Source organism: Opisthorchis viverrini (assembly GCF_000715545.1).
Source record: "Opisthorchis viverrini unplaced genomic scaffold opera_v5_165, whole genome shotgun sequence".
Classification (NCBI taxonomy): Eukaryota; Metazoa; Platyhelminthes; class Trematoda; order Opisthorchiida; family Opisthorchiidae; genus Opisthorchis; species Opisthorchis viverrini.
In genome coordinates this window covers 291,508-312,352 of record NW_008751822.1, presented here as the reverse complement: position 1 = coordinate 312,352, position 20,845 = coordinate 291,508, and the positions used below count along the sequence as shown (strand labels likewise).

Genomic DNA, 20,845 nt, shown 5'->3' with positions numbered 1-20,845 from the left:
TTAACCTTCCTACACTCCCTACCAAGATAACACCGTCGAATATCACGGTTTACGCCGAACTAGTTTGAATGCAGTATCTACTCCTGAATGGACAGTGCTGAATTTGGAATAGCTCATACTTGTGCTTCGAAGACTGAGTAACACACCGGCGTTAGCTCAAGGAGCCATGCACAAGTGTCAGAAAGACAGTGAGAAAACTGGAGTGAGAAATAAATCCCATATTAAAATGTCACCGATGAACTTGACAAAATTTGAAACCGATCAAAGTTCCTCATGAATTCGCCTAAGCAAAACTTCTGGATGCTGGAAGCAGGCGGCCGGTGTATATAACTGCATCTCATATTCACATCGAGAAGGTTCCTTCACGTCCGTTATTTTATTCTCATCGCTACAGTGAACATGAACCTGAGAACAAAACATCAAACAACACGTGTAAGTGAATTCAAATAAGCAGAAGCACAACTATTTGCGCATTTCATCGTTTGATAAATAAGAAACAACGAACTCCTTGTGAGAAATCGATTTTCGGAGCTCAGATAGGTTGGAGAAGGCCTTACTACATGGCAGGTGGATTATGCCTGGGATCAACTTTCCTAAACTAAAAGATCGAATTCGTAAACAAACTAATCACACAAGTTGGCAGTCCTTGTTACGACAGCTAAGCACTAATGTTCACCGCGTGCCTGCAACCTAGCTGAACTCTGTCATTCTCCACCAGCAGTTGACTACCGCAGTGTGACTGGCTAGGATTCAGCACACATGTAGGCCGGCTGCACAATGTTGCCATAAGCCTCGTGCATGGGGAATCACACAATCTCTCGATGTGGATACCTATGACCGACAAGCCATTTGTGTAATGTTTCTATGTAGACTGCCAGCTCAAATTTTGATAATACAGTACGGGCAGAGTGTGCGTGCACTCTTTTACCAAACAGTATGAGTGCATACTGTTCTGTGTTGAAACGAACGGCTGAAACACACGATGGGATGTTCGCTTCGTTATATTATAAGGACCAAAGCTTGACTGGGAGAAAATAGGCTTTTAGTGAAGAGGTCGGGCGATAATTACGACCGAAAGTCGGGTTCAGAGAATGGGGCGAGAATGCGCCCCTCTCACCATCATTGGCAGCAATACCAGAGGAGGTCACTGGTGCTTGACTGCCGTAAAAACGTCAATCTATTTGAATGGAACCTTACAGCGAAAAGAAGAGATGAGAGAAGAAGGCGGACCTAGGTTTAGCCTACCACAAACATCCGAGGTGTCTACACCTCGGCAATCGGTCACATAATATGGATAGAAACGGACAAGATGCCACCGACATCAGTTGGCCGCCATATGGTTGTCTTTAGCAAAGCACAGGGAGGGTGGTCAAATGGATCCCATAAACAACCTCTCTGTGTGGATGCCGATGGCTGGGCACCTCGTGAAGATTTTTCGCAAATAATGTGGAATGGGTAGTGGCTTACCGGAAGGACATGCCTGAGGTTGTTCTCCTTGTCTATAGAACGTGTGTTTGGGCTTCGAACTTCAAGAATCGAAGAACTATCACCAATAACCTCGCTTCGGAGCCCCCAATGGTAAATTGAGAGTGCGGGGATTCCTACAGTAAGCTTCGACAATCTTCAGGCACCTATCTTAATGACCACTCCATGTAAAAGTCGGCTAAATTATGCAGATAGGCAGTGAATAATTAGATTTCGTCATCAAGTGAAATAGAGTTTACCTTCACCGACCTCGCCGGACCATTCCAGCAACCCCATCCGTCACTGAATTTCATGAGGCTATATTTTTGTTCCACAGGAGCATCTTCTTGCTCCGTAGCCCAGCCAGACCATCTCCCGAGAAGAGTGCCGTCTGCGGTGCTTCCTTTATCACGCTGATGGATGTCTTTGAAGGCGCAGAATCGATATGTATACTGCGGATCCGTGTACTCCAGGCATTCTGGTAGGTCCTTGAGCATATAAAACGCCTCTTCTGGCCCATAGTCAATTGGTTAAGGACCTACCTATTTAGAGAGTTAGACATTAAGGTCATTATGTATGAGCGTCAAGTCAAAGGATAAAAGCGGTTAGGTGTTAACGTAATACGGGGCCGGGTAATGCTGCAGAGGATGTAAGACAGGGCGATCTACAGCTGTAACGCCAAGTAGAACAAAACCGGAAAAGTAGCGCAGCGACAGCATTCAACAAGGGTTTTGACTTATCCCCGAAGCCAACAACCCACTCGTTCAAATTTGGTGAGGTTGACGCGATCAATCCAAATACCTAGGTGAATGCATACCCAAACAACTTTTCAAGGTGTAACCTACTAAACATATGTGCTAATGTTGGTAGTGTGAGGAGATTTGGGATTTTGGTGGAGATTTCGTCCTGTAAGTAAAGCCAATCTATGCTGAAAAGCCGAGAAGCACTGTACAGCTGTTTCATCCTTATTGGGAATCATCAGCATCTCATGAAACTCCGAAGAGTCTCGAACCCGCGACCTCCCGGCTAGTAGTTTGAACACTTAACCATCCATCCATTCAATGCTCAGTTTACAGGACTGTTCTTATCTACGCTTGGGCGACCCGGCAGTACCTCAGCGGAAGAGATCAGTGGTTAGTGCGCGGATTTAATAACAGGAAGGTGCATGGTTCGAAACCGACATCTGCCTATCGAATTCCCCTGTTTAGGCTTGGGCAACCTGGCGGTATCTCAGCCCTCGTGCTTCCTTTGGTTGGTATGGCAGCTAGGGACCGGAAGGGTGTTACAGCTGGACGACCACGTGTCTTGTTCGAGTGGCAGCCAGGCATCCCAAAGAAGTTACAGCCGAACCATCATTAGTATTATTATGGCAGGCTGAACTGAATGGTCCTCGATCTGGTCGCTACTCTGATGTCTACTCTCGCTACAGATTTAACTGCTCCCAAGAACGATATATTTTGTGCACTCAGATCAATTTGTAGTGTACGAAGAATCTATCTCCACTTGGAATGCAAGTTACTTCAACCCGTCTCCACTGCAACTCAATGCACAATTTATTAAAACCGGTACCTGTCACACAAACACCGGATGATAGAAAATCGCTTAACTGTAACAATCTTTCGGTGCCTGGTTACCATGCCATCCAAAGGAAGCACGAGGGTCGGAATACTGCTGGGTTGTCCAAGCCTAGACAGGAGCAGAGCCTGAGTTCGGACCACGGACCTTCCGGTCAGTAAATTCGTGCTTCAACCACTATGCGGTCTTGAGCTCACGAAACGACAAGCAACTATTGTATGACGGATGACACCAGAGAAACAGCTTTGCAAAGGAGAGAGTTAAGCTCGATTTGGTTTACTGCAGTATAAGGTAGTAAATTCTCTTAGTTTTCGATCTGAACCCACCGTTCAACAAAGTTAACTAAGTTGAACAGGTTTCAGACAACTTAGACGCCAAGTAAGCGTCATGTCGTGTCACATAGCCCGATTTATAGAGAATCGACGTGACCCTAGAAACCTGCAGATACCCTCCAATGTTTGAATAGGTAGTCAGATTCATAGACCTTCCCTTGGAGTATCACCGCTCCGCAGGGTGGATTCCCTAGAAGGATTGGAGGTGATCACTCCAACACTAGAAAAGCCTGTGAGAATCTAACGAGGAATACCCATTGTCAACTGTTCGAGGGTTTATCCTAACAGGATTACTGCGTGTATCCCCTCACTGGAGACAGAGACGTTGGAAACACCTCTGCAGCAAACTGACAACTCAGCGACAATTACCGAGCAATACAACATGACAAAATATCAGAAACTAAGACAAGATGCCTCGAGAGGAATAACCGATTGACCAGTGGTATCCAAAGATGATATCCTCAAAAAAACATAGAACGAAGACTTCAAACGATCCTGAAAAAAAAAACAGTAAACCCTTAAAAACATCATAAACGAGAGATTTAGCTGGGTCCCCAGTGAGTCTAGTAAACCCGAATTTGCTTGCAAATGAATGTATTTCATTAGTAAAACCCTTCCTTTTGGTCGGTTCTGCCAAATTCCATGTAGAGAAGTCCCCACAGTTCTGATGAAACAGCTAAAACGAACTAATCCACACATCACCAGCTGCAGGGGCCTTCCTCAAGGAAGAAAAAAAGAAACTTCGTTTTGTGTTATTGTGTTACTAAAAGACAAACTTTTGTTTATAACACTCTCGAGGGCGTAAGAGCGAACCTCTCAGTGTACTCTGTGTGACAGTTTCAATCAGTCGGGTAGTTCATTCGAAGTGGATGAAGAGAACGTGAGATGCAATGAAGTCAACTGGATAGGGGGAGCTCCGCCTTTGGTGATTGGTAGAAACGCCTGTGAAGAAAGCTATTTCCAGTCTAAAGTGATCTAATTTATCCTCACCACTGAAATTTGGACCGACACTGTGATTCAACCCCTGCAAACCACTACTTTACTCCAATGTGTGTTCGTAGCCGCTCAGTTTATGTGTGTGTGTGCCTTCCGTTAAAAACTGTGATTGACTCAAACACACCGCGCTTGAATGCATGTGCCCCCAAAGAAGTTGTAGAAAAAGGTCTTGTTTCGTGCACTGCTTTTCCCGTTTAGTCCACCTAAGAGGTAACAACTGTTGGTCAGGAGGTATGGAACAAAAAATTAACACACAACTTACATCGGTTCCGGTTTCGGTGGTGGTAGTAGTGGCGGTGACTCGTCATCTGAAGTGCAATAGACGCATGATCACAAAGGTGGTATTTGCCTAAAAGGCATGATTGACAGCTCAGCAGTAAAAATGAGAACCACATTTGTCAGAAATCTTATCTCTTGGTTGGTTTTTCGGTATAGATACCAGCAACACAGACGAAATGTCTTGGAATAAGGCGGAAATCAGGGGTGTACCCATCCAAGCTAACTCAGCTCCCGTAGAAAGCCGCGTGGCATTGTACGGAGCTTTTAGAAACGCCTGTCAGAAGACGTTGGTTACCAACTTCGTACTGAGTCCACTCACGTGTGCCCATTATTTATGAGTTCACGAAGGGTTCCATGCTCTTCGGTTCATTGCATCTCCATCAAGCTATGAAGCAACCTTTCTGGGTCGCCTCACGGCGTTCGACACTGCCGTTTCTGTCAGCAATTATAGTGGAAATGTAGTCTGTAGTAACTTCTCAAAACAATTATGCGACTCAGAAGTGCTGGCTGGAACAACGGTCAATCACAGGACCTAGCTAAATAGCAATATGTATGCCTCAGTATCCGTAAAACCCACAGGCCATTAAGAAGGAAGATTGTTCAAACGAGTTACCTAAAAGTAAAATCTACAGATCCCGCAACCACATGTAGATTGCTTGACTGAGATTCGCTTTCAAACGAAAACCGAGTGACAGGTAGAAGTTATGTGCAAAGCACTCCAATTAAGCTCCCAAATGGTTTGTTATAAGACTAATACCCCTTTTTTTTACCGCACTTGACGTAAGGAACGCATATCATTCTATCTACAGGCTAGATCTACAAAGTGCAAAAAAACAAGAGCCTGGAGTGGCGCAACGGTGTCAAGAGTGACATTTCTGTGAATTACACCCTAAGCCATTGAATTAGGCACATCTTCCTCTGTAATTTGGGTGAAATTTGAAATGACGGGTTATGGGTAAGGCTCTGCAAGAAATTCTGTCTTGCGGGCCATCGGGAGATTAGATGAAGTCAACCCCTTGCGAAGCATAAGCGGCTGGCAAACATCAGCAGCCAACAGAACCTGCCTTCACAAAAGGAAGCGATTGATTTGATGATAGCAACTGCATTTGAGACACGACACAACGCCGTTCAAGGTAACAGGAATGTAAACAGAAACTTCTGCAATTGCTCACACCAATCTAGTGAAACCCGTCTTCGTTGAAAGAAGACAGGACTCCACCTGTTCAGCTGTGGTATCCCTTTAGTGCAACGGGACCCCAGATACGACGGCAAGGATACTGTTCGAGCCCAGACAGTTATTATCAGAAATTCAAGGGAGCATTCGAAATCAAGTGTCTCTTTTATCAGAAGAATGCACCTAAATGTTTATTCTACCCCAAATTCACGCAGAAGTGCAAAGTGCAGTCCCACGTTTATAGTCAAAATATGAGAAAGAACAATTAGCCATAAAGTGACTTGCACTGTGTCAACAGGTCAACGGAATAAACAAATCAGTACCGACTCACTATGATGACCTTCAGCGTTTTCAGATTGGTCGCTCTCCTCCTGGTGAGGTTCGTCCTCATGTTCCACAGGAACGTCATGTTCACCGCGATCTTTGATCGCTGGGTCCTCGAATTCGGAGCTCTTGGAGGAATCGAAGGATTGCGGTTCCAATGGAACTTCCACTGACTGTCCGCTATGTGGTTCTGGGGAAGTTTGGGATGGTGGTGTGACCTGCGACCCCGAAGGTTCTTCATCCTCTTCAGCTTTCAATTGACGCTCGCGTTCAGCCTGCTCTGCGGCAATACGTTCTTCTTCACGCCTTACTTTGAGCTAACGAGAAAAAAGCACGGTCGACAAATAAAGTAAAAAAACAGTGCAGTAGACCAAGACTTGGTTTGGCGAAATACATCCCAAATCAAATGCCGTTAAAACTGGCGACCAAAACTGTGAAGGAAATCGAGTACGAATTCAAGTACAACGAACTATAAATATAGAGGTTGAAAAAATTGATCTGTTTTTATAAGTAAGCATTGAACTGGCAATTCATGGGAGTACGGAGAACAGAATTAAAAATATGATTGGAATGCTACTGGAATGTATGCTTGCGCATGCCAAAAGCGTTATAATCCATGAAAACAAACATACTAACATTTACCCTATTATCCCGCGCTAAAATCTTGAATCTTCGCCCATCGACAACACCGCCGTCATTATCATATTGTGATAAGTCCGTGCTGTCTTCTGATCAGCAGTAAGGACAGCGCAAATGAGGACCATGAGCGTCACTCAGTTGAAAACGAAACAAAGGAGCTCGTAAGGTGGATGAAAGCCTTCGATATTAACCTACCGGTTCCGCTCATTTGTCGCCCACCAGACAACCAGTCTTCGGACCTCCACCAAAGTCACTTTGCACTTGGAAGCCGAACTGGAGTTAAAGGTTCGTTTATGAAGTAGGGCACTATTAACATGAGACTCACTCAACTGGATTTCCAGTTCATGATGTGTAAAACAAGTCCAGACGATACCCGGATAGCTCCCTCTACTTTCCTCAGTTTACCTTTGTGTGCCTCCAACATCTCAGGCTACAGCGGTACGAGCGCTTTCTCTAATAACGGGGAAAGAACTAGTAAATGAGGCTCTCACTCAACTCCCTGGATAGACTGGCTGTGTCGTTTCGCAATCTAATCAGAAACACGGCTTTTCACTGTGAAGTAGGGTTCTGATTGTTTGGGACTTTAGGCAACTTACGCTGGACGGAGTAAACTATGAGACGGTACCGCAGATTGCCGAAAGCAGCAGAACTACCTTTGACTCCCATCATGCACTCATAGGTGGTCCCGAGTAGCCACTTCGATTGACATCCTGATGTACGACAGCGAGATTGAAAAAAAAGGTTTCGAACATTAAAACTTTCCTGAATGATGCTAAATCCAATGGTAGGCATACTTCGTGGTTGTGTTTAACGGCTGTATGGATTCTCTGAGCTATCGGTCAGGTAATATTAACCGTTCAGCTTTAGCACCCTTTCGGTGCCTAGCTGCCGTGCCACCCGAAGGAAGCACGAGGGCTGGGATACTGCCAGGTTGCCCAAGCCTAGACAGGGGAAGTCGAAAGGCAGAGGTCGGGTTCGAACCACGGACCTTCCGGTCAGTAAATTCGCACTCTAACCAGTTGGACCATCTCGACCCCCTCAGGTAATATTAATAATGCACAAATTTAAGGAATTTGCGTGCTTCGAACTACTTCAAAGGTCTTCGCCTATAAAAACAGCATACTTATGTCAACGAACGATTGTTCTGATTCCGGGAAATTTTTCCGTCTGACCGGGTAAGGACCACCAGTAAAACATGAGAATTCCACGCCGCGTCAGCCATGGAAACCGCGTTAAGCGGAATGAAAGCCATGATGGAAGGAAGATGCAAGTGGTACGGACTGAAATATTACCTTGGTAACGTATTCTTTGAAAATTGAGTGACCACGCTCTACTTCTCTTCGTTTGAGAGAACGTGCTTGCTCAACAGCGGCAGCCAGGGCACTAGGGGTTGCAAGAACAACATAAAACAGAGGTACATTTATTCTTTCAAGTCAAGATAGCACATTATTCCACAAAAGGTAAGAATAGTTTCACAATAAAATGGTGATTGGTCACCATACTGGGATGATTATCGCCCCCAGGGACCACTCTTAAAAAGAGTGAACGATGACCTGTGCCTTATTTAGGCCTTCTTGAAATACACTTGTCTGACAACGGGTGATAAACTGCGATGATAGTAGAGGACGTAGTGTACATTTCCTCGCTGTACGCCGCAAATTGATACAAGAACCTTGTAAATTTTTCGTTTTATTGGTTTTCATCTGCTGCTGTCAGGCGCAATCTAACCCTATCCCTCGGGCCGTTTGATCAGTTGCCTTTAGATTTTCCAGTGATGCGATGTTAAGCATACATTCATTGATACACTAAAGCCCCAGTGTTGGTTAGCTGGTCATAATTCGCTTGGTCGGACGTAACTCGATAGTGTGAGAGCCATCTTCCACTGTATGGTGTACTGCAGGGCCGGAATTCCATACTGCGCAGAACTAGCCTGAATTATCGGTATGCTGGTATTTTTCTCGTATTCAAATGATTGAAATAAACCCTATTGTGAATTGGTCTGAGAGAGCTACTAGCTCACAGAACAATAAGATCAAGCAGCATTCGGCTGTAGCAGACATGGCGTCCGTTGCGGCCGAATCCTGCTTGATCACTGTTGCTGAGCTCGAGATATCACAGAAGTTAAGGTGGCATCTCGACTGCTCCTGTCTAGGCTATGGTAACCCGGTGGTATCTCGGCCCCTCCCCCGTGGCACGGCATCCAAGTACAGAGAGGGTATCACAACCGAACGATTATTATTACTAGCATTATTATTATTACATAACAAGCTGTACATATTCCAGAGCAGAACACTTCACTTTACGTTTATCAGTGCGACCAAGGTATTATCCACAGTTATCCAAAATGTGCCTGTCATCTAAAAGTTGAACAGGATGACGCTGAACAGCATAACCAAACTAAGGTAAACGTAGACCCAATGGCTTTACGGTAATTCAAGCCTTGCTCTTCGAGAAGCCAGCGCTAGGACAATTTTCTGATACATTGCTCGTATTTGCCACCCGCTATTGGCTATAAATCGTGCACATGAACGCTGCCTCAGACACGGTAGATGTGTTGATCTACAGCGAAAAGCGGTGGCGATTTATGCGTTGAGCGAGATTGTTCTAGGTTGTGCAGTGTGAATGGGATATTCGTCAAGGAGCTGGTGAGAGCCCGGATGGCAGTAGCCATAAATTAAGAGCAAGGGCATAGATAACTTTGAGACGGTTCAGAAGTTGAGGTGGAAGGTATGGGAAGAAGGTCTCGTGGTTTAGACCCACTCTGATTTTCATTCGACCAGGTCTACTTTTGGGTAACCTTGAAGTCTCTCGGTTATCACGCTTTTTATCGGAAGCATAACAACTACGCACTAGGAGAGTACTTGAGCTAGATGACTAGACTTTGCAATACATCGCCAGACTAGAACATACCCATAAGTACTTTCAACCAATCATTGACAGATATGATTTGTCTTTCGATGCCAATAAGAGTAGATAGCATCTAAGAACACGACTGGGTTTGTTAGCTTTGGCAACCATGCTTAGCTACCAAGTAGTAACGTGGCATCGGCTGCATCCTTTCCGTCCGGTGTGTGAATGTAAAAAAGAGATACCGAAGAAGGGTGGATCAGACGTAATCGAACCAGGACATTAATTAGGACATCAGATTTGTATCAAGTGAGTAGCTCTCTCAAAACACGATCAGGTCACAGTAACCTCACCGATCCCGTGCTCCAATGTGCAAAATGGAGTATATCGGCGTTCCGCCAACGACCTAGGGAGTACTGTGACGCCATAAAGGCTACCCTGACAGAAAAGCTAACGTCGCATAGACACCAAGGATGATAAAGATTTGTGAACGATGGTCTGATCATGTATGTTGGGGGGGTGGGAGCGGGAACCGAGATCGACACATCTTCTCAGGTAAATGAGTTTGTTAACCACGTCAACTGGTTCACCTTTGGGAATGCGGTTTTGATTTGGTCACAAGCAATTACATCCAACAAGTGTAAAGGTCGTGCAGCACCATGGAGCCAGATTGGGCCACATACCAGGTTCTGAGTTCCGGAGTGTCTGAAACTAAAGCCAATACCAGCCGAGTACGTAGTGTCCAGGAGCAGATGTCTCCGGTGAGTCTGCGCCACGCAGGAAAGTGGTCTCGAAAAAATCTAGAGGCGGGAGGAAGCCACCCTGATCAATACAATTGGATGAGGCGAATTCACAAAGAACCTTTCGCATACAACTGCGGTGGAAGTAATCTACTCTGGAAGTGTCTCACATTTGTTCCATAGTGTGCATCTCTGCGCCGTAGATGAGTAAATATAGCTTTGCCACCTCATTCGGAAAGTGCCACACACGAATCGCTAGTGGGAAGAACAACACCTCATTCTTCGACCAACAAGTGCACTACCCATTTCGAAACACCGATAACCCAGCTAACGAAAACTGCATACCTACAGCTCCTAAAGTAATAACTGTTCACTAAATCAGTTAACGACAGAACGTGTAACAGCTGTTACATCTGACGTGACTTATGACTAACGGTTCATGACTTACCCGCAAGTCGATTCGCACGTTACCCGACCGGCATATTCATCGCTTCCGTCACAACAATCTGCGCAATAGTGAGAAGTGAAACAGAGAAAACTATCAGTTTTAAGCTGGCATCGGAAGGATACGAAAAGACTAACATGGATAGGTCTGTCGAATTTTGCTTCATCGAATATAAATACCCGCTCCCACTCATTAGCAGACCATTAGGGTTTGAATAACTCAGAGAACACACGAGGAAGCATGCAGTACTCGACCATTTCGAGGGCTACATGCACAGGTATAGACAAAGTATTGTTTACTTTCGTTTGGTGTTTACTATTAAGCAGGGACGGCAAAAGTCTGTTAAATTAAAGTGTAGTGAAGTTAGAAGCCGAAATACCCACGTAGCGGTGAGATGGACGCATTGCTAAGCGGACATGATGTTCAATCCACAAAAAAGCACGAGTTGAAAACATGTAAGAGCGAGAAGACAGTTGTTACTCGAAGGGTACTATTAAAAACAGACAAACCAACAAAAAAAACAACTGGTGTACATCAATTAAAGATGAACCTGATGACGTCAGCAGCACAGCCATAAGACGCGACTTGTGCGTCCAGAGAATCCAATGAGCTTCCAGATCTATGAAATGTGGCGCCTACTAATCAAAACCGATATCGGATAGCATTACTCAAGTCCCAATGATATAACGGATTTCTGGTGAACCACCATGTAATTCAGATGGGGAGAACGTCAAGTGTCGGAGGCAAAGTAAAGATATAATCGATTCCCACGAAGTTTGATTCTACCATTCTGACGCATCAGAATGCACAGGACAATACTAGAGAGTACCTTGGAGGTTAAGGCCCCAATTGTGACTGATATGCAGTTGGCTCTCAGAACATTTTCCACAATAACAGCGACAAAATAGCAGTAGGTATAGCAGACCAATCGTGGAACGGCGGAGTAACTCCTCCAGTTGTGTGCTGATCATGAAGCGTTTCTGGTCAGTACGAACTTTTGACAGGAGCATTCGCATCAAGCAACCTGGCGGCCACCAAACGCAAACCAACCATGTACCTAGCTGAATCACGTGGCCGTCAGCCACCGATAGAAAATCGTTCAGCTGTAACATCCCTTCGGTGCCTAGCTGCCATACCACCCGAAGAAAGCTGGGATACCGCTAGGTTGCCCAAGCCTAGACAGGGGACGTCGAGAGGCAGAGGTCGGGTTCGAACCACGGACCTTCCGATCAGTAACTTAGCGCTCTAACCACTTAAGCCATCTCGCGCCCGATCAGCCACCAATGAAGAGCCCAAATTCAAGACTACCGCTCCTTCTGGGCCACACAATTAGATTCCGATCATGCCATGGTGCATGCACGCCGAACAGTTCGCTGGCCTTCAGACCCTCGCAAGTCAGCAAGCATGCGAAGCCACTCTCTTCGAGAAACTTTAACAGCTCAATAGTAGCGATCTGAGCTCGCTCGACAAATCACCACAGTAAACCAATGTTGTACAGGTAGTGAGCATGTGGATGAGACATGACAAAATTTGAAATGAACTATGGTGGCGGGGTTCAGTGCTGTCTGGCCAACTTTTTTGATACGACTGCAAGACCGCTAGATGTCGTCGAGATCGCTTATCACCACTGACAACAGGAAACCCATGCCAGGAGGCAACGAGTACGACGGCACACAAATCCCTCAAATGACAAGTGGCGAAGAGCCAAAAGAAAGATAGAGTTCTGGTAGACATCAAAGGCTCTGGAGACGGAGAAGGCTTAGGCTAGCGGAAACAGCTGTGTTCTATGCCATTCGATAAGATCGACGGGCCCTAGGAGAGCAGCGGTCAGTGAAAGATAAGTAAAAAAGGGGACTCGTTAATTCACTCGCAAAAACGCCTACTATAAAGACGGGCAGAACACTTCGAAAAACAATTTAGCTGGCCTCCCGCAACAGGGCCACTGGAGATGATGCATACGGGCGAATGGAATGTAAATCTTGATCGCCTATTGGAAGAAATATCCAAACTAAAATGTGAGAAGGCATCAGGACCGGACGTTTTCTATCCAGCCCATCTCGAAGAAAGCGGACAATCCCTGGTGACCTATCTTACAAAGCTACTTGGTGTGATATGGAACGAAGAGAAAGTGCCTGCAGAATAGGGCATGTTGATAGTTCGTCCTATATTCAAATGGAGCACGCGGGCGCTGCGCAAAAACCACCACTAACTTGGTAACTGTGGTACCAGAGATGCTGTCTGGTCTTATCTTCCGAAGATTGACTGAACACAGGGGGACACAGATCCGTGAGAACCAAGCTAGGGTCCTTCCTACAAGAGGGCGCACCGATCATACTTCTACCCTCCGACAGATTAGGGTACGGCGACTATGCCTTCAGCTACAACAACGGTCGTCTTTCTTACCTTGAAAGCTGCCTTTTGCTCTGTGAACCATCAGGCGCTATGGCAGTCCACTGAGCAAAGGAGTCCGGCATGAATTCTTGACCCTCCCGTGGACGGGTGAAGGTCTACGGGAAGCTCTCGCCTGAAATAATCATATCAGGCGGTGTCAGGCGAAGCTGTCCTCTTTCACCCCCGTTTTCAACTTACTGATACAATCATGGAAGGCTCACGATCGGCCACTAATGCCCGTAGGCTCGAAGTGCTCCCGGGGCTTCCGCTCACCGATATCGAGTACACAGACGAAATGGCTCCAATAAAGTGCGACGCCGTGGTAATGTAAATAATATTAAATAATCCAAATAATTCTGCCTCATGGTTTGCCATGCGCTTTACACCTGCAGATTGTAAGTGCTGCTGCAAGACTGGGCGGGCTCGAACCTTGACCTCATGCTTGTGGGTGAGCCCATTGAGGTAGTAGACGAGTTTGTCTGCCAAGGCAGCTATATCAGTCCCGGCGGTCTCGCGAAAGATGGTATAGGTGACGTCAGCTTGGCGACTATGCCTTCAGCTACAACAACGGTCGTCTTTCTTACCTTGAAAGCTGCCTTTTGCTCTGTGAACCATCAGGCGCTATGGCAGTCCACTGAGCAAAGGAGTCCGGCATGAATTCTTGACCCTCCCGTGGACGGGTGAAGGTCTACGGGAAGCTCTCGCCTGAAATAATCATATCAGGCGGTGTCAGGCGAAGCTGTCCTCTTTCACCCCCGTTTTCAACTTACTGATACAATCATGGAAGGCTCACGATCGGCCACTAATGCCCGTAGGCTCGAAGTGCTCCCGGGGCTTCCGCTCACCGATATCGAGTACACAGACGAAATGGCTCCAATAAAGTGCGACGCCGTGGTAATGTAAATAATATTAAATAATCCAAATAATTCTGCATCATGGTTTGCCATGCGCTTTACACCTGCAGATTGTAAGTGCTGCTGCAAGACTGGGCGGGCTCGAACCTTGACCTCATGCTTGTGGGTGAGCCCATTGAGGTAGTAGACGAGTTTGTCTGCCAAGGCAGCTATATCAGTCCCGGCGGTCTCGCGAAAGATGGTATAGGTGTGTAACGTCAGCTTATCCGCCAAGGATGGAGTCCATAATGCGGCGATGCACTCCATGTTATTATGTCAGAAACCTGGCCGCTGCGCGCCAAGGAGATAAAAAACTTTCCGTGTTTGACCATCGACATCTTGGGAGCATTGCCCGAATCCGGTGGGAACACCGGATCAGCAATGCTGAAGTTCGTCGAATGGTATTCGGGAGAAACAACTCACCCAAGATAAATGAACTGATTACACTGTATAGGCACTGGCTTCGTATGCCACTCGACCGGCTTCCTTGAAGGGTTGCTTTCGCACAACCGCGCGAAGAGTGGAAGCGAGCCGGGGGAGATCAAACAGTGATTTGGCAGTGAAGTATGAAATTCGCTACAAACAGACTCAGATGGGCTAGCCATTGCCACCATCCTGGATGGGGACCTCGAGAAAGGAGACATCAATGGTTAGAGGCATTGTCAGACATGGCCCAGTTGCTCCTTCAATGGCACTCGGGCATCCAAGCTGCTATCTTCAATGCATGACTCCACTCGCACTCTCCGCAGTTAAGGGACATCAATTACATCAGCTCCCGCCTCCACTGCGCAGCCACCTGCCCCACCTTCTCAAACCATCGAAAAACGGAACTGTGGTAGCTATAAGTGCTGTACGGTTCTTAAAGCTGATAACAATCACGGATGATGGCCTCAACCAAACCTATTTCTTCGACTTGGGGAACCGGGAAGTATCATTCGCCCTTGCAGCTTTTCGCCCACAAGCCTTCTCTCAGGCTGCATCCCTACCCATCGTACGATGCAGTGCAACCAACCCATATGCCACTCCCCTAACCATCGTTCCGTGTCTAAACTTTCGCCCAGAAATATGAACCAAAATAACCAATCAATAACCTCAGATCTGATCCAGGTTGCAGCTTTTAATGTCCGTATTATGTCGGATTGCACAATAGACATACCTTGCTGAAACCTTGCTTTCTCTATCTGTCAATGTATGTTGCGTCTTCGAAACACGCACACAAGACCCATCTTCGGTCGTGCACCTCAAACCGTTTACGACGAGCTCCAATGTCCCACATTTCACTCTTCGGGCATCCGATGATTTGATGCAATGGCTCGTGGTATCTACGATGTGGGCGTTGCACTCAGTCCCAAGGGTGAAGGCGCCTTAGACTAGATCCCCGTAAACAGGCGTCTTTGCGCTGTGCAGTTCTCTGGCCCAGTTAAGATAAATACAGGTAGATGCGGTATACGGTTTATTCGTCGTATCAACGCAGGCCCCAACAGACTGCAGTTCTGAGACTGAGAAAAACGAGTTTTATCAAGATCTGTCAAGATCTGTATCGGTCAGCAAGAAGGACGGATGTTGTAACCCTAGCGGGTGATATGAATGCTCAAGTTCGACGAATAAGTTCAGAAGAAGCGCAATTGTGTGTTAACCTTGCAGTCGATACTGAACGTAGGGATAATAGGGACCGATTGCTTCAATTGTGTACAGATCGTCGTCTGTTTCTAGCCAGCACGAACTTCCAACACAAACGCTCATATAGATTTACTTGGAGGTCACCAACCGCAAGACAGTCGTTAAACCAAACAGACCAGGTGGCTATCAGTTGTCGATGGAAAGCCTCCGTTAAAGATTGTCATTTCTTTTGATGTACGCAGCTTGGCTATCAATTCGCTTTCCGCCAGCATTATGCTTGACAAAGGAGAGCAGCACCGCTCATCAACTTCGACAAGTTTCATTAGTTGAGTATCGAGGTGATCTGGCTAGAAAGCTACTGCAAACGCACGGTTATGCGGAGGACGAAGAGTGCTTGGAGATTGAGTGGAGACGAGCGAAAGAAGCAATGCTCTCGACTTTCAGAACTGTTTGTCCAGGCTATCTGACTCGAGTAAATGAACACTGGATATCGTCCAGATCAACAGATCTTATTGCGGCCAGAAAGTTCACACCAACAACTAGCGACGGTGATAGCCCAGGCAGATCCCGCAACCACCAGATAATCAGGAGCTTGAAGAGTGACAGAGAACGCTGGTAGATTCTGAAAACCAATGAAATGGTTTTCACTGCCAGCAATAGCCCCACCCTAAACTGATTCGATCAACCGGTCAAAAGAAGGCAGATGCCAGCGAAATGATATGCGAAAAGACGGAACAGGAATTCATTACTTCAATAGTCTTGCTGAGCGACGCGCTGAACACTTCCAAGAACAGTTCAGTCGATCATCTTCATCACAACAGATGGAAGGACCCAGCTTGAATGGAACGTTTGCACTGGCCCACCATCAGCAACAAAAATTCAGCATGATATACCAACCCGAAAGTGCGGCAAGGCAACTGGCCCGGATTGCCACACTCCGCACTGTTCAGAGAAGATGGCGAGGTCCTCACGAACAATCTGACATCGATACTGTAGAAGATATCGGGAGAATACAGAATAACAGCCGTCGTCCTAAAGTTCAAAAAGAGTGAAAACCATCGTGCCATAAGTCTGCTTTCCGTCGCACTTAAGGTGTTCTCTGGCATTATTGTGCATAGGTCAATCGATTATAGAGATTCGTGAACACCATGCTGGATTTCGCCCTGGCCGAGGATGAATCATTAACTTGAGACAAGTCCTTAAACAGCGTCACTGCTTAAAATGTCCCACGTTGGTTGTTTTTCTAGATCTGAAATCTGCTTTGAAATCGACGGTCTAGAGAAAATTGGCAGAATCTGGCGATCAAAGGTGTCCCTTTCAAATTTATTTCACTCATGAGGGAAGTCTATATAACTCCCTACGGGCGCGTACGAGCATACGTCCAGTAAAGGCTGTCATCTCACATTTCCTCCTCAAATGTGTTACTGATGGGCTGCTTGAAATTTATCTGCCTGCCTCCTAAACCTCGGGAGTCGAAATGCTCCTGGAACGTTCCATCACAGACATTGAGCATGCGGACGATATTGCTCTCATTGGTTTAGATCTTTCAAAAAGACGAACTATTATGAGTGAACTAAGTAACTCTGCCAAGCGGTTTGGCGTGCGCTTCACGCATGTAGAGTGTAAAGTGTTGCTACAGGTTTGAGTGGGATCAAACCCAAACCTCATACTTGTTTAACTGGGCAGCTGTGTAAGTTCCTGTGGATTTGATGAAAATAAGGCTATTTGTCGAAGCGGGGAAATCAGGACAGATTTTGCTAACCTCCGACACCCATTGCAACGATGCAACGTGTTTTTTATCAAGGGTAGAGTTTAAAATGCGGTAGAGCGATCTATACTGCTTTACGGATCAGAGACGTGGCTCCTACGCGCCGAGAACGTACGGAGGATGTCAGTGTCTGGCCATCGTTGTTGGGTCTAATGAAAACATTGGAATCAATCTTATGATACGAAGATGGACCTAAGACGAAGAAACTCTCCCGCTGTAGCAGAATTGCTCACGTTTCATTGGTTACACTGGCTAGGAAATGTACTCCGTTTGACAGAGGGCCGTCTACCTAGTAGAGATCTTTCTGATAAGCCCTGTGCTGAGTGGAAGCGACCGGGAGGATATTCCCAGTTAGCACCGTGCTAACTGGGAGGTGGAAAGGTGGTTCCTGCAAGAGGATGGCGATGTACAACTGTACTTGACGAACATACATGGACATCGGCACCAAGACTCGCCACACTAATTAATTGCCGCGGTATAAATGAAAAATGGGCCTTCGGATCAAGGACTTATTTGTAATTATTTAATGATTATCTTATACTGCGTTAATTGAACAAGTGGCCAGATGAAATTCAATAACCGTCTCTCTTCATTACAGACGCGACAGCTGAGAAGTTTCCAAACATCAATCTACAGCAAATCAAGGGAGCCACTAAGAATGACAAGTGATTTCCTTTAATTTTTTTACTTCACTCATGTAAAAGTATATACTTGAAAGCACTTATTTATATCTAGGAAAGTAATATGCTGAGGAAAGGTGTGGGGGTAGATGGGCTGTCATGGCACGGGAGCATAGTATTTAAAAAATTAGCGAATAGTACTGAGGAAAGAAATAAATGCCTACAATGGGCTGAATTGGCGCGCCGGACGACTTTAGCTAAGTGTTGACTGAGTGCCGAAATTCTGGTACTGAGTGCGGATTTACCGCACTCGGGTGCGGACTGGGTACGGAAACTTGTTTCATTTCCGCATTGGGTCCGCACTCGGGTGCAGAAATCTGCGGACATTGCGGAAGTTTCAGTACCCGGTGCAGATATGCTGCAGAAATTTCTGCAACGGTAATAACTGGATTGTATGACCTGGGAACGAAGTACGAAAACACTGACCAGTGAACGTAGTCGGGTCGACAACTGCTGCTGGGACTCATCTCACCAACGGTTAACGACACTGCCAGAAGTGGTGAATTCGCGCAGTAGACGGCACTCACGCGTCAAAGCTGTCGTAAAAACACATTACTTTGGAAGCTAGGGAGAAACAAGCTTTACTAACTAAGCGTACTAAACTAGTCCATCATTGAGTCTCAGTTATTGTGTTCAATTTTTGACACACGGCCGAACGCTGACTGAACCTTAAATTCACGTGACAGTTTTGTGCTTCCGTGACCAGCTGAGAGATATGAGTGGGTGCCGTGCGATACTCGCAGTCTCTTATACAAAGTTGGTAAAAGTTTAAGGTTAATGCACGAATCTGTAAGGCTCAAATAACGGTTGCTAAGTTCATATACCTATGGTGTCAACGCTGTCAAAGCTGGATCGCAAGGAACTTGTGTATTAGGCTCCGGTGCGGGCTGTTTTGTACAGTTGAAGCTTGTCCTGCACAAGCAACAAAACTGAGACTTTTCAGGTCTTCGACAACCGTTGTCTCACAACTATAGCTCGTGAGATTTAATGTCGGCGAAGCTGTAACGAGGCCATTAGAAAGCGAGTCTTCGTGAGTGCAAAGGGGAGCTCCATTGAAATGTCCGGCACCAGAAGTTGCGTTGGTCAGGCCATGTATTACGCATGTCGAACCATCTTTCGCCTGAGTGCTGTTTTCCGTACCCGAATCAGGGTGGCGGAAGCAGACAGGTGAGCAACGCTTGACCCGACAGATGTACGAGAGATTACGAGACGTTTCAAATCTGCCGGTGCTACTCACCTTTCAGGATGAAAACGGCATGATCCTGATTGCGGCTGGTTAGAGATGCTGCAAAATATGGTTGCTAATCGACGTCAGCGGTGTTCTTGTCTAAAAACCGATTTCTGACGTTGAACTTAGAGAGCACACCTCATCTCAAGTACCCCATATTAATCGTTCCATTGTTAGTAAGAACCATAAACCTGAGAGCGGCTGCAAAAGGTCTGGGTCAGGTTTGCCTCTAGATACAAATGTGGTTTTGTCCATACAACCCACAGGTCCTGTCGTTTATATTGGCGCATAATTCCAGGTAGTCAACTAACTGTCTAGGAATGATGATTGACGGCTACTGGACTCTTTCGTTTAAAGTTATATTCCTGTATTTAAACTGCGCGAATTCTTCTTTGCTTGGGATTCTCTTCTTTTGTAGTCTTTTGACTCAAACCCATTCGTTCAGCTGTAACACTCCTCCGGTGTCTAGCTGCCATCCCACCCGAAGGGATAACGGGGTTGACGTGCTTTCAGGCTGCCAGGGCCCAGAAATGAGCAGTTGAGATAGAGAGTTTTGGTTCCAACCCCGGATCTTCAGCTCAGTTTCAATGATTTCAGAAATCGGAGACCTAAATTTTACACCGCCCAATTCACCAAACAGTGTCCTAAATAACTAGATATAAAATCCTGATCCCGATTAGCATCCGAAGAATTCAACGTATCTCAAGTGTGTTCGACCACTAATGCGAGCCTATATCTACGAATATTTGCTCCCCTTGGGTACAGAGCGTCACTGATCAGTCTGTATCTATATATGCACAGGCTGACCAGTGACGCTATTGGGATAACGACAGTACTGTCGTCCAAGGAGAGTAGCCAAGAGCCGCACCAACAGCACATGACGGTCAAAAGACATCTCACTTACCACAAACACCATCATTAACAAAAGATGAACGCAGAGAGACCACTTTGTACTGTGTATCTTGGCAAAAGAATTGACCGTTCACACATGCGCTCGTTCCAGGTTCGTCGGATCCGTCCAGACAGTCACAGTAATCGTCGTTAACTTGGTACCAGGCAATAACACCGGACCCGTCCAAGCACTTGAAAGGTTGACCAACCTGGTAGAAGGAGGCTCCTGTTAATGTTCGACATGATCAATAAACCAGGGATTACTTGGAAGAGATACACCACGGGGTAACTCCAGAGCGTCGAAAGCGGGAATAATCAGGAAGAGCACGTGTACAAAGAACATGGTATCGTGCCGTTACACGGATTGCAATCAGATCAGGAAATCCCGCCGTGAACCTAAAGTGCGCGTGGCCGCGGGAGAATGGGAAGCTCGTGACAAACCAAACAAAATTACTAACTTCCCATTGGTCATACTTACGTGGATACGTCAGCATATTGTACCCTCAGTCGAACAATGCGATTGGTTCCGTCGCATGGGTCCTCATCCAAAACCCGGTTG

At 46.2% G+C, this 20,845-nt stretch overlaps 2 protein-coding genes across 2 annotated transcripts; one reads left to right on the top strand and one right to left on the bottom strand.

Annotated features, from left to right (window-relative positions):
• Positions 1 to 213: 213 nt before the first annotated feature.
• On the bottom strand, positions 214 to 20,629 carry T265_07297 (hypothetical protein; the record flags this gene model as incomplete). The annotated part of the gene is made up of 9 exons (XM_009172784.1): positions 214 to 405; positions 1,725 to 1,952; positions 3,072 to 3,150; positions 4,630 to 4,675; positions 6,152 to 6,461; positions 8,076 to 8,166; positions 10,819 to 10,876; positions 20,300 to 20,512; positions 20,551 to 20,629. 9 exons carry the CDS (start codon positions 20,627 to 20,629, stop codon positions 262 to 264), a joined length of 1,248 nt encoding a protein of 415 aa, XP_009171048.1.
• Positions 7,602 to 12,064, top strand: T265_07298 (hypothetical protein; the record flags this gene model as incomplete). The annotated part of the gene is made up of 2 exons (XM_009172785.1): positions 7,602 to 7,825; positions 11,791 to 12,064. The coding sequence occupies 2 exons, from the start codon at positions 7,602 to 7,604 to the stop codon at positions 12,062 to 12,064; spliced, it is 498 nt and encodes a 165-aa protein (XP_009171049.1).
• Positions 20,630 to 20,845: the final 216 nt, after the last annotated feature.